At 36.3% G+C, this 12,532-nt stretch overlaps 1 protein-coding gene across 3 annotated transcripts in view; it reads right to left on the bottom strand.

Annotated features, from left to right (window-relative positions):
• Positions 1-12,532, bottom strand: part of SLC35A3 (solute carrier family 35 member A3) — a 45,039-nt gene that overhangs the window by 10,742 nt on the left and 21,765 nt on the right. For all 3 annotated transcript variants that reach the window (XM_055403253.2, XM_055403254.2, XM_055403255.2), the window contains exons 2-6: positions 8,648-8,852; positions 4,715-4,869; positions 4,515-4,637; positions 2,115-2,286; positions 1,074-1,192 (exon numbers count right to left, since the gene is read on the bottom strand). In XM_055403253.2, coding sequence (XP_055259228.2) covers positions 1,074-1,192; positions 2,115-2,286; positions 4,515-4,637; positions 4,715-4,869; positions 8,648-8,852 — 774 coding nt within the window. The remainder of the gene's footprint in view (positions 1-1,073; positions 1,193-2,114; positions 2,287-4,514; positions 4,638-4,714; positions 4,870-8,647; positions 8,853-12,532) is intronic.

The raw sequence follows: 12,532 nt of genomic DNA, 5'->3' as shown, positions 1-12,532 counted from the left end.
CGACTTGTATCTTCATTTTTGTTTCCTCCAGAGTACTTAATAAGTATTTTCTGAAGATGAAATTACTCAACCCTTGAATAATTACAAGTTATAAACTGAGGTTACTTGATAGGAATACTCCAATATGTAACAAATATTAAACTCTTAAACTGTTACAGATTTAAATATCTAAATCTACTTCTTGAGCCTGGATGAACTGACTTTATATGTCCTGTGAAATGATTAGAACTGTAGAAAAAATAAAAGTTGTATTTGTCCTCAGCTTCAACTCTTTTATTCTTAATCTTGCATTTTCATTATGTTGAATTTAAATACCATAAAGTTCACACTATGGCATTTCAGTTCAGTTCAGTTCAGTCGCTCAGTCATGACCGACTCTTTGTGACCCTATGAATCACAGCACGCCAGGCCTTCCTGTCCATCACCAACTCCCGGAGTTCACTCAAACTCATGTCCATCGAGTTGGTGATGCCATCCAGCCATCTCATTCTCTGTCGTCCCCTTCTCCCGCCCCCAATCCTTCCCAGCATCAGTCTTTTCCAGTGAGTCAACTCTTCGCATGAGGTGGCCAAAGTATTGGAGTTTCAGCTTTAGCATCAGTCCTTCCAATGAACACCCAGGATCGATCTCCTTTAGAATGGACTGGTTGGATCTCCTTGCAGTTCAAGGGACTCTCAAGAGTCCTCTCCAGCACCACAGTTCAAAAGCATCAATTCTTCGGTGATCAGCTTTCTTCACAGTCCAACTCTCACATCCATACATGACCACTGGAAAAACCATAGCCTTGACTAGATGGACCTTCGTTGGCAAAGTAATGTCTCTGTTTTTTAATATACTATCTAGGTTGGTCATAACTTTCCTTCCAAGGAGTAAGTGTCTTTTAATTTCATGGCTACAATCAGCATCCGCAGTGATTAGATCAGTCCTATTTTAACTTCCCTGAATAAACTATATATAATGAGAGTATGAACAGGAGAAGCCCTTTTTCCTCCTATCAGTACATCATAGCTATTTTGATTTTCTATGTTACAATAAACTTTATTAGCATAAATACAAGAATTTAAATGCTTTACCTGAAGAACAACTACTATCCAGGTCAGTCGGTTATATCCCTGAAAAAACCCATTCTTTGACACCAGTTCTCCATCATAAACATATACACCCATTAATCCAAATATACTCCCAAAGAAACCTTAAAAAAAAAGTAAAGTCTATGTTATATGTCCTTTGGTTTGTCAGGAGAGATATTTTTCCATTAACATTACAAATAATTTTAAACTTAACTTTTCCATTTTGATAAAATTTGATTAAAAATTTTAGTTGTATAATTATATAAACTTAGAAAAAATATACTCAGTACTATATTATGACTAAGAAAAAGACATGGGAATGTAAAACAGAACAGATTACCAGCTTTGGAGCACTGAAAAAATAGAGTCTATACATTACAGGACTGTATGGATATCCCATTCAAATATTTGTAAAATGTGCACTTTTGTATATTTCATTGTATCTTCCTATTGCTAGATCTACATTTTCATATATTCACATTCATATATGCAGATATAATAACTCAGGTATGTGGTACGGCATTTTTCTTTAGAAATTTTGGATGTATGGTAAGTAATATCCAAAAAGAAAAGAAACAGTCAGCCACAGGCAACATCAGGTTACTGAAGTCTCACCGTTAGGGAAAAGTCAACTCAGTGAGAGCAGGAAATGTGTCTTGTTCACTGCTGAATCCCTTACTTCTACCATGGAGCTTATGGTAGACTTATGACTTATGACTACTGGAACTAAGATTTCCTGCAGCAATCCTAAACTATGAATAAAGAAATGGTTATATTACAGGAGTCACCTCTTTAGGGGGAAGTCTCTGGTAACGTATGCAAAGAGTGCAGGGTAAAGCAAATTTCTAAATAAAGTCACAACTAATCAAAGTATTCCACAATAAAAAAGGAACCAAAAGGGATGTGAAATGTTCTTTCTAAAATTTTATTTGCAGCAACTAGCACCTTTTATAAAAGGTTTATTTAATTAAAGATACATAGAAATCTTTAAATATAACAATATATTCACTTTAAAATTAATGTTAGAAAACATTTAAAACTTACCAAGTTGAATGTTTCTTATCCACACTGATTGTTTGGTTTCTTTTAAGATTTTCTCAAAGTAAACTCCAGCAAAGCCACTTGAAAAACATGCTGTGAGAACTGCCATGAGGCCTACAAATTGTGAGCCAGCTGAAAGTTCCTTAGAATTAAGCTCTTGTGAATCTGAGGGCCACTGAACAAAAAGAAACAACACAAGTTTAATTCCTATAATATTTTACAAAATACATGTTTAGAGCCCACTCTTAGACCTTAAGGTAAAAGTGCAATTCCTGGGGATTGCAGAGGAGAGCTTTTGAAAAAACCTTAGAATCATTTTTTTTCCCATCGTGATATTGCCTTTACAATCTATAATTACAAAAATACCCTAAAAAAAGAGCTGCTATTGCTACAGTTTAGTTACTAAGTTGTGTTCGATTCTTTGCAACCCCATGGACTGCAGCCCGCCATGCTGCTCTGTCCATGGGATTTTCCAGGCAAGAAGACTGGAATGAGTTGCCATTTCCTTCTCCATAAAAAAGAGAAAGAGAATGAATAAATGCACAGATGCATCAAATAGCCTCTATAAGCAGATCAGTTGTAGAAATTCAGAGTGTGAAGTGTTGGAGCAGCAAAAATAAGTCCAGAGTGGTTGCTGTATTATGGAAGGTCCATATCAAGCTAATCATTCTGAGCTTTATTCTGCAGATCAGTGTTCCTAAAACATCACTTATTTCTCTATCCTTCTCATGATTTTTACCTACCTGAACTATTAGTTACTTGATTTTTTAAAATACCTCACTTTAAAAAATTGAATACCAACTACTTTACCTTAAGCAGGACCTATGAAAATATGGGTTTGATATGCCAATTATATTTCAGTAATACTCATTTAAATAAATATTTAGAAATATTTATTGAAAATATACAACACATATCATACTCTAAGGAAAGTGGCTGGAGGGAGAGGGAGGGAGGACTCTGGATGGCAGGAAACTGACATGATTAGATTTATTTTTAGATAGCCCAGAGTGGTGAATAAGTAGAGGCTGAATTTTGGGTGATGGTAAAAAACAAAAAAAACCCATCAATTAGGAGGAAAAGATTACTTGAGAAACAAAGAAGTCATGAAATGGGGAAATGTTAGTAGAGACAGACAAGGACAGAATCAAGAAGTATTAGAAAACAGTCACAGAGTCTTAGTGATTGGATGTACAGGCTACAGGAAGACTCTAGGACAACTCTCAGGCTAGGTAAATAATGACTGGAAAAAAATAGAAATAAAGAACAGGTTTGGTGGGGGAAAGGTAAAGTTTAGTTTTGGATACACTTGGTCTATAAGGCCTCAGTTCAGTTCAGTTCAGTTCAGTCGCTCAGTCGTGTCCGACTCTCCGCGACCCCATGAATCACAGCACGCCAGGCCTCCCTGTCCATCACCAACTCCCGGAGTACACTCAAACTCATGTCCACAGAGTCGGTGATGCCATCCAGCCATCTCATTCTCTGTCGTCCCCTTCTCCTCCCGCCCTCAACCTTTCCCAGCATCAGAGTCTTTTCCAGTGAGTCAACTCGTCGCATGAGGTGGCCAAAATATTGCAGTTTCAGCTTTAGCCTACTGAAGTGAAAAGTGAACCTGTTAGTCACTCAGTCGTGTCCAACTCTTTGTGACCCCGTGGACTGTAGCCTGCCAGGTTCCTCTGTCCACGGAATTCTCCAGGCAAGAGTACTGGAGTGGGTAGCCAGTCCCTTCTCCAGGGAATCTTCCTGACCCAGGGATCCAAGCCAGGATTCCTGCATTTCAGGTGGATTCTTTACTGTCTGAGCCACGGGAAGCCCACAACCAACCAAAGATGTCCAATGGGCTTTTAGATATACAAATCTGAATCTAGAGGTGATAACCAGAGTTGATGACACAGATCAAGAAACTATCAGCATATGTATTAATAAAAACATCCAGAAAGAATGACATCTCCAAAAATAAAGACATAATTTAAGAGAAATAATAAGCCTATCAACAACCTCAATATTTAATGTGTATATGAGGGAAGAGGACCCCAGGAAGGAAACCACTAAGGAATCATTAGAAAGATGTGAAAAGAACCAAGGAGTGTATCAGGGAAGCTGACAGACAATAGGAAGGGAGTGACTGATCTCAAATGTCCTGATAGGAAGTAAAAATCGGCTTTGTTTTACAAAGTGTCTTATTTCCCTAAATAGACTATTCACTTCTTTGCCTCAGATTATTTGATTTTATTTCTTTGTATCATTTATAGTCCCAATGTGGTATCTTCCTCATGGGGAAGCCCTCAAAAACAGTTGTGAGAATAAGCATTAATTTGCACCAACAAATAACAACCATACTCTCCAAAATGAGGTTTTGAAACTGTGATAAAAATGAAAGTTATACTTATCTTGAATAGTTACCTGTACAAAAGCAACTCCTGTCATCAAAATTACTAGGGAGAGCCACTGGTACACACCTAATTTTTTACTAAGCATTGACACAGAAAATAGTGCAGTCGTAAGAATTTTCAACTGATATGTGACCTGAAAAAGAAAACAGCTAATATTATTATTTGTCTGTTTGTTTCTTAGAAAGACTACTAGAAATGTATTTTAGATACCTGATAAGTAGCTGCATCGAGATTTGACAGTGCCACATATAGTAAATTATTCTGAAGAGTATATATCCCTGATGGAATAGCAAGTTTAAGCGTTTCCATAGGTTTATTAAGAATTTCATCATGTAGTATTCGATTCAGTGCTCTCAGACTACATTCTAGGAAGAAACACGAAATGGACAAATCAGTAATTAAGTAACTCTAAATCTGTTCCATATTCTCTCTCAAATCCTTGGTTTTTTCACCTGTAAAAAATGGAAATTCAGCTACTTATTAAGATACTTTGAGGTCTAAGATTTCCAGACATACCTCAGAGAGATTCAGTTCTAGACCACAGCCATAAAGTGAGTTATCACAATAAAGCAAGTCACAGAACTTTTTTGGCTTCTCAGTGCAAATAAAAGTTATGTGCACACTGTATGATAGTCTTAACTGTGTAACAGGATTATGCCTAAGAAAATGTACATATCTTAATTAAAAAATACTTTATTGCTAAAAAATGCTCATTATCATTTGACAGTGCTGGGTTGCCACAAATCTTCAATTTGTAAAAAACACAATATCTGCAATAAAATAAGGTATATCTATACCTTTAATGATGCTAATATTTCAAATGTTAAACCTTAGAAGATAGTGTATTAAGAAGTGCCTTATCTTTATAATGATATATATCTTTCACTGGGAAATAAATTGATATGCACACATACACATTTATGATAATAAAAATCTCATAGTATTAATTTGTCAACCAAGTATTCTTACTTTATCATAGCAACATTATAATACCTTGTATTTTATAATGTACTCTATCATCAGTCATTCATGCCAATTAATAATTATGAAGACTTTAATCATAAAATGGTATCAGTTAGGAAGTGGGTTTGGCTCAAACAACAGAAAACTCTACCAACACTGGCTCAAACCCACAGGGATTTTTCTCACATTATCATGAGTCCAGGTCCAAAGCTGATACAGTAGCTCAGTAATGACATCAGGGACCTAAGTTCTCTCTCTCTCTATATATATATAAGCTTTTTAATTTCATGCTTTTCATCTATTGTCTACGTGACTTTTGCAACAGGTTACCAAATGACTCAGCAACTCTGGTTCTTCCCTTTGGCAACCAAAAAAAAAGAGGAGGGAACAGTGGCCTAGCAGGCATCTTCTTCCCTCTCACTGATCAGGACTGTGTGTTGCATAATTGCCCCATGCTGCAAGGGGTAGTTTTATATTCTTATATTTAAAATATTTAAATATAATTTTTTTAAAAAATAGTCTTATATTTTATTTTCTTTTTATATTCTCCACTTTAGAGATAAGAAAGGGAGAAAGGAGTTAACAGTGGACTCTGAGCTAGCCAATCCACAGAATCAATCACAAAAAAGTCCAAAGAATTTAAGAGATAAATAATCTCCCAAAGAAAGGAGAAAGTCTAAGGAACCCTACCACTCTACCAACAATGACACTTTATAGATGACTGCCTCTCTTAATATAAAATCTGAAAATTTTGATTATGAAAACTGTTTTAAAATGAAAGTAACTTTAAAAAACGCTGCTAGATATTTATCCTTTCCTGACTCTAAGATAGTCAAAAAATTATGTAAGTAGTTAAAAATTACCAAGATTTTTTCTTAGTTTTGGCAGAAAAAAATCTAAAATATTAGCCCATTCTTAAAATCAAATTTTTAAATAATTAATGTTATCACATTTTTCTTATTAGCAGTCTTCTGAGGGTAGTGAAATTGCGTCTTGTGGCTTTAATTTGATTGTTCTCATTGCTAGAGAGGTAGAGCATCTTTTTAAACATTTATCATTTTCTGAATACAAATGCAATCTCTTTTTGTTTCTCCCAGATTGAAACACTCCAGCTACAATGGCCAACATGACAGTTTCAAAAGTATACAAAATTTACAAACAACCCAATTAAAAAATGGGCAACAGACTTAAACAGACATTTCTCTAAAGATACACAAATGGCCAATAAACAAATGAAAAGGTTCTCAACATTATTAGTCATCAGGAAATGCAAATCAAAACAACAATGGGATACTACTTCACACCTACTAGAATGGCTGTCATTTTTTAAAAATGGAAAATAATAAGTGCTAGTGAATCCCAGGGATGGGGGAGCCTGGTGGGCTTCCGTCTATGGGGTCACACAGAGTCGGACACGACTGAAGTGACTTAGCAGCAGCAGTGAGTCTATGGAGAAATTGGAATTCTTATACATTGCTAAATGTATAAGATTTACATTTAGGGATCTAAAATGGTGCAGTTGTGGAAAAGTCTCACTGTTCTTCAAAATGTTAAACAGAATTACCATATGACTCAGCCATTCTATCCTGAAGTATATATTCAAAAGAAATGAAAGCAGAGACTTGTGTGTCTAATGCAGGATTATTCATTGTCTATCAGCATTATTTACAATAGCCAACAGGTGGAACAACTCAAGTGTCCATCAATACAAGAATGGATAAAATGTTACACAGATCTTTTTTCAGTTACAATGGGTTACATCCCAACAAACCCATTATAAGCTGAAAATATCTTAAGTCAAAAATGCATTTAATACACTTAACCTACCAAATATTATAGCTTAGCCTGCTGCTGCTGCTAAGTCACTTCAGTCGTGTCCGACTCTGTGTGACCCCCTAGACTACCTTAAATGTGCTCGGAACACTTAAACATTATCCTAATATTGGGCAAAATCATCTAACACAAAGCCTATTTCATAGTAAGTGTTGAATATCTCATGTAACTTATTGAATACCGTACTGAAAGGAAATACAGACTGGTTGCATGGGTAAGAATGGTTGTAAGTGCTCTGGTTGTTTATCCTCGAAACTGCGTGTCTGACTGGGAGCTGCAGCTTGCTGTGGCTGCCCAGCACCCTGAGAGTATCGTATCACTAGCCCAGAACAAGATCAAAATTCAAAGTATGGTTTCTGCTTAATGCATATCACTTTAATGCCATCATAGGAAACGGCAACCCACTCCACCAGTATCCTTGCCTGGAAAATCCCATGGACAGAGGAGCCTGGTGGGCTAGAGTTCATGGGGTCGCAAAGGGTCGGATATCAGTGAGTGACTGAGCACAGCATAAAGTCAAGAAAATCATTAAGTCGAACCATCATTAAGTTGGGGACCTCCAGTGTATATATACACACACACACATACATGCAATACTATTTAGTCATAAAAAGAAATTCTAAGACATGTTACAATATATGTCTGTGTGTGTATATGTGTATATATATACATATATATAATTAGTCATGGCTGGACTAATCATGCAGCAAATAAAATAAAAAAGCCTAGACTTTAGTAAAAAATTATGACTCCTCTAAATTATTCTCAAAATTATTATAAATGTAAGAAACTATGCTTCATATTTATAGCATGAATCAGGACGTGAAATCATGATACAGATTAGAATAAGATACCTTTATTACTAGACTAAAACTATCTTAATAAAATGAAAATTGAAATGTTCTTAAATAATGCAATAGTGTTCCAATGTGTAGTCACCTATATATATATCATACACATATAAGAACCTATATATATATCTATATGTATGTGTGTACTGTGCATGCTAAGTCACTTCAATCGTGTCCAACTTTCTGTGAACCCATGTACCCTAGCCCACCAGGCTCCTCTGTCCATGGGATTCTCCAGACAAGAATACTGGAGTGGGTTGCCATTTCCTATTCCAGGGGATCTTCCCGACTCAAGGATTGAAACCGAGTGTTTTGCGGGTGCTGCGCTGCAGGCGGATTCTTTACTGCTGAGCCAATAGAGAAGTCTTATATATGTGTGTGTGTGTCTATGTATGTATGTGTGTGTGTGTGTATACATACATATATATGAATAACTCCAAAACAATTAAATAAACTGCAGTGACTTAAGAAAACCCAAAAAACCCTAGATACCTACTGCTATCTTTGTAGACTAATAAAATGCAGGCCATTATCTTCAAAAGTTCAGCAACAACCACAGCTGTAGATGATAGATAACGAGGCCCCTCTTCTTTTAATGTCCTAGAATAACGCATCGTTAGAACCAAACTGGTAGTCTGAAAGACCAAAATTCCTAAAGAAAGGTATTTTAGGTTGGCTGACATTGTTTTATCTTCATTTGTCTGAAAAACAAAATATACAGGGCAAATAAAGTTAGAAAACATAGAAATTAGAAACATTAAGAACCAGTAAGAGATGTCTCATTCCAAAGAAGATAAAGTGCATTCCACCCTATTTTTCCTGCTAGTTACAACTATAAACCTTGGACCAAAGACACAGCAACTATAAGGAGACTCTAAAAAGGTGAAACAATAAGACAAACTGGCTAGACTGCAGATCGTGAGCGATGCAGCAGTGAATTCCCTGGAGATTTTTGCCACGCATGTATCTCACCCTGGGTGCTACAGCAGTTCACAACCTGGAACCACCCACAGATGTAGGTCAATAACAAAAAAGCCATAAGAAAAAACCCACCGTCTCCAACCAAGGACTGGGAAGACAGCAGTCCTACAGGATGCAACCCTCCCAACTGAGTGCTGTGTAATCTGTGGGCAGAGCCTTGCTGACCATCCCTAACTTGCACAAATGACAATAGAGGTAGTGGCCCTCCCATCCCCCAACAGGCACTGTAGCCAAACAGATTATGGGGGCAGAGCTCTGCCAACCATTCCTGCCCTATATAAGGTGAATGTCATTGAAGATGCAGCACCATTCCTCCCTCTCCAGTGGCTGTCTATTTAAGTAGGAACCAAGGTCTCATAACACTCTAAATGCCCAGGATACAATCCAAAATGAGTACACCTGTCATACTAAAAGACAAAAAAATCTCAACTAGGATGAATAAGGACAATCAACAGGCAACAACACATAGTACAGATGTTGGAATTCTCAGTCAAGAATTTTAAAGAGGTCACTACAAAAATGCACCACCAACAAGCAATTATAAACATTCTTGAAATAATTTTATATCTACATTATTGAAAAAAATAGTACAGAAGATCTCATGTACACTTCTTCCAGCATCCCCCAAAAATAAAAGAAGCAAAGCTCCAATATTTTTCCTAAAGTAATTTAATATTAACTCTAAGAGACTCACTTTAAATATGAACATACAAATATGTTAAAAAGTAAAAGGACTGGAAAAAGATAAGCCATGATAAAAATAGCTATGAGAAAGTTGGAGGAGTTAGATTAATATCAGGCAAAACAGATTACATAAGAATTATTTTTAGAATTAAAGGACACTTCATAATGATAAAAGAGTCAACACATCAGGAAGATATTATAAATGTATATGTGTTAACATAGCTTTAAATATATAAAGCTGACAGAAATAAAAGGAAGAACAGGTAAATCTACAGTCAGAATGTGGGATTTTAATCCACCTTTCTCAGTAATTGATAGAATACACACACACACACACACACAACCCAGTAAGAATACAGAAGATCTGAATAACACCATCAATCACTAAAACTCTGTAGACTTGGAGATGATCCACTAAGATCCTCCTTCAAGGAAGGACTTAATGTAGTGTGCATGATCAGTCAACTGCCTCTCTGCCCCAAGTCACATCTTTGTTTCAAATTCATTTAAAGATTCAATCTCAAAAAAAAAAAAAAAAATCCCCGAAGGTTTCTTTTTGGTAGAAATTGACAAACTGATTTGAAAATTTATAGGAAAATACAAAGGACCTGGACAACCAAAACAATTTTGAAAAGGAAAAATGAAGTAGAAGGGGTTAAACTACTGAAATTCCAGACTTACTATAAAGCTCTAGAAATAAAGACTGGTATTAACAAAAGAACAGAAGAATAGATCAATGGAACAGAATGAATTCCAGAACAAGATCCATACGTATTTGGTCAAATAATTTTGACAAAGGTACCAAAAAGAAAGTATAGTCTTTTTAACAAACAATTCTGAAATAATGAGCTATCTGTAATTTTTTAAATGAACCACTATTTATCTGCCTCATGCCAAACATTAACTAGAAATAGAGCTGTTATAAAAGCTAAAACTATAAATATTCAAGGTGAAAACATAGGAGAAAATCATATCCACATTTCTTACAAAACGCACAAACCATAAAAGAGAAATATGGAAAAATTGGACATCATCAAAGTTTAAATCTGCTCTTCCGAAGATACTGTAAAAATAATGAAAGGCAAACCACATCATGGGGGAAAATATCCTCAATACAAAAATCTGACCATGGCCTTGTATCTAGAACATATACAGAACTCCGATAACACAATGAGTAGAAAAAAATTACCCAAATGAAAATGGACAAAAGATCTGATAAACATTTCACCAACAAAAGATAAAATGACTAATATGCCCATGAAAAAATGTTCAATATCACAGTCATTAGAGAAATACAAATTAAAGCCACCTATTGGGAATTCCCTGGTGGCTCAGGCGGTAAAGCGTCTGTCTACAATGCGGGAGACCCGGGTTCGAGCCCTGGGTTGGGAAGATCCCCTGGAGAAGTAAATGGCAATCCACTCTAGTACTATTGCCTGGAAAATCCCATGGACAGAGGAGCCTGGGTAGGTTACAGTCTATGGGGTCGCAAAGAGTCGGACACGACTGAGCGACTTCACTCATGAGAACAGATGAAGTCTTAAAAACTGATGCTACCAAGTGCTGAAGAGGGTTTAAAGTGAAAAGAACTCTCAATTCTGCTAGTGGGAATGTAAAGTGGCATAACCACTTTATCACCCATCTATCTCATTCTTATAAATCTTCCTGAGCAAAAGAATCCTAATGTAAAATAAAAGTGTAGCATTTTAGAGGTGGAAAATGTTTTAGAAATCATCCAGTATAATCTATTCATCTTACAATAAAGAAAACAGTGAAGAGAGAAGTTACATGACTTCTTCAAGGTCTTAAAACTACTAATTGGAAATAGCAGTTATAAAGTCAAATATTAGGTTCTCTAGATCCCATTATATGCTACCGTAAAATTTCAAAAGACTTCCTGGTGGCCTTTTATCTCTGTATAAAAGGAGAGTAAGTTGCCAGCAACCTACATTTGGCAAAGGCATTTGATTTTCCTGGAAAAGGTAACAGTTATTTCAAATCTGTTCAAGAAAGTCTTCTGTTTATTCTGTACAACTAAAACTCAGCAGTTGCCACAGGACTGGAAAAGGTCAGTTTTCTTTCCAATCATAAAGAAAGGCAATGCCAAAGAATGCTCAAACTACTGCACAATTGCACTCATCTCACACGCTAGTAATGTAATGCTCAAAATTCTCCAAGCCAGGCTTCAGTAATATGTGAACCGTGAACTTCCAGATGTTCAAGTTGATTTTAGGAAAGGCAGAGGTACCAGAGATCAAATTGTCAAAATCCGCTGGATTATCGAAAAAGCAAGAGAGTTCCAGAAAAACATCTACTTCTGCCTTACTATGCTAAAGCCTTTGACTGGGTGGATCACAATAAACTGTGGAAAACCCTGAAAGAGATGGGGATACCAGACCACCTTGACCTGCCTCTTGAGAAATCTGTATGCAGACCAGGAAGCAACAGTTAGAACTGGACATGGAACAACAGACGTCTACTCAAGGCTACGGTTTTTCTAGTAGTCATGTATGAATGTGAGAGTTGTACTATAAAGAAATCTGAGCGCTGAAGAATTGATGCTTTTGAACTGTGGTGTTGGAGAAGACTCTTGAGAGTCCCTTGGACTGCAAGGAGATCCTACCAGTCCATCCTAAAGGAGATCAGTCCTGAGTGTTCATCGGAAGGACTGATGTTGAAGCTGAAACTCTAATACTTTGGCCACTTGATGAGGAGA

The sequence above is a fragment of the Moschus berezovskii genome, chromosome 4, assembly GCF_049115385.1.
Source record: "Moschus berezovskii isolate FMDL1 chromosome 4, NW_MosBer_1.0, whole genome shotgun sequence".
NCBI classification, from domain to species: Eukaryota; Metazoa; Chordata; class Mammalia; order Artiodactyla; family Moschidae; genus Moschus; species Moschus berezovskii.
The sequence above is the reverse complement of the archived record's forward strand: the minus strand, read 5'-3'. Positions and strand labels throughout refer to the sequence as shown.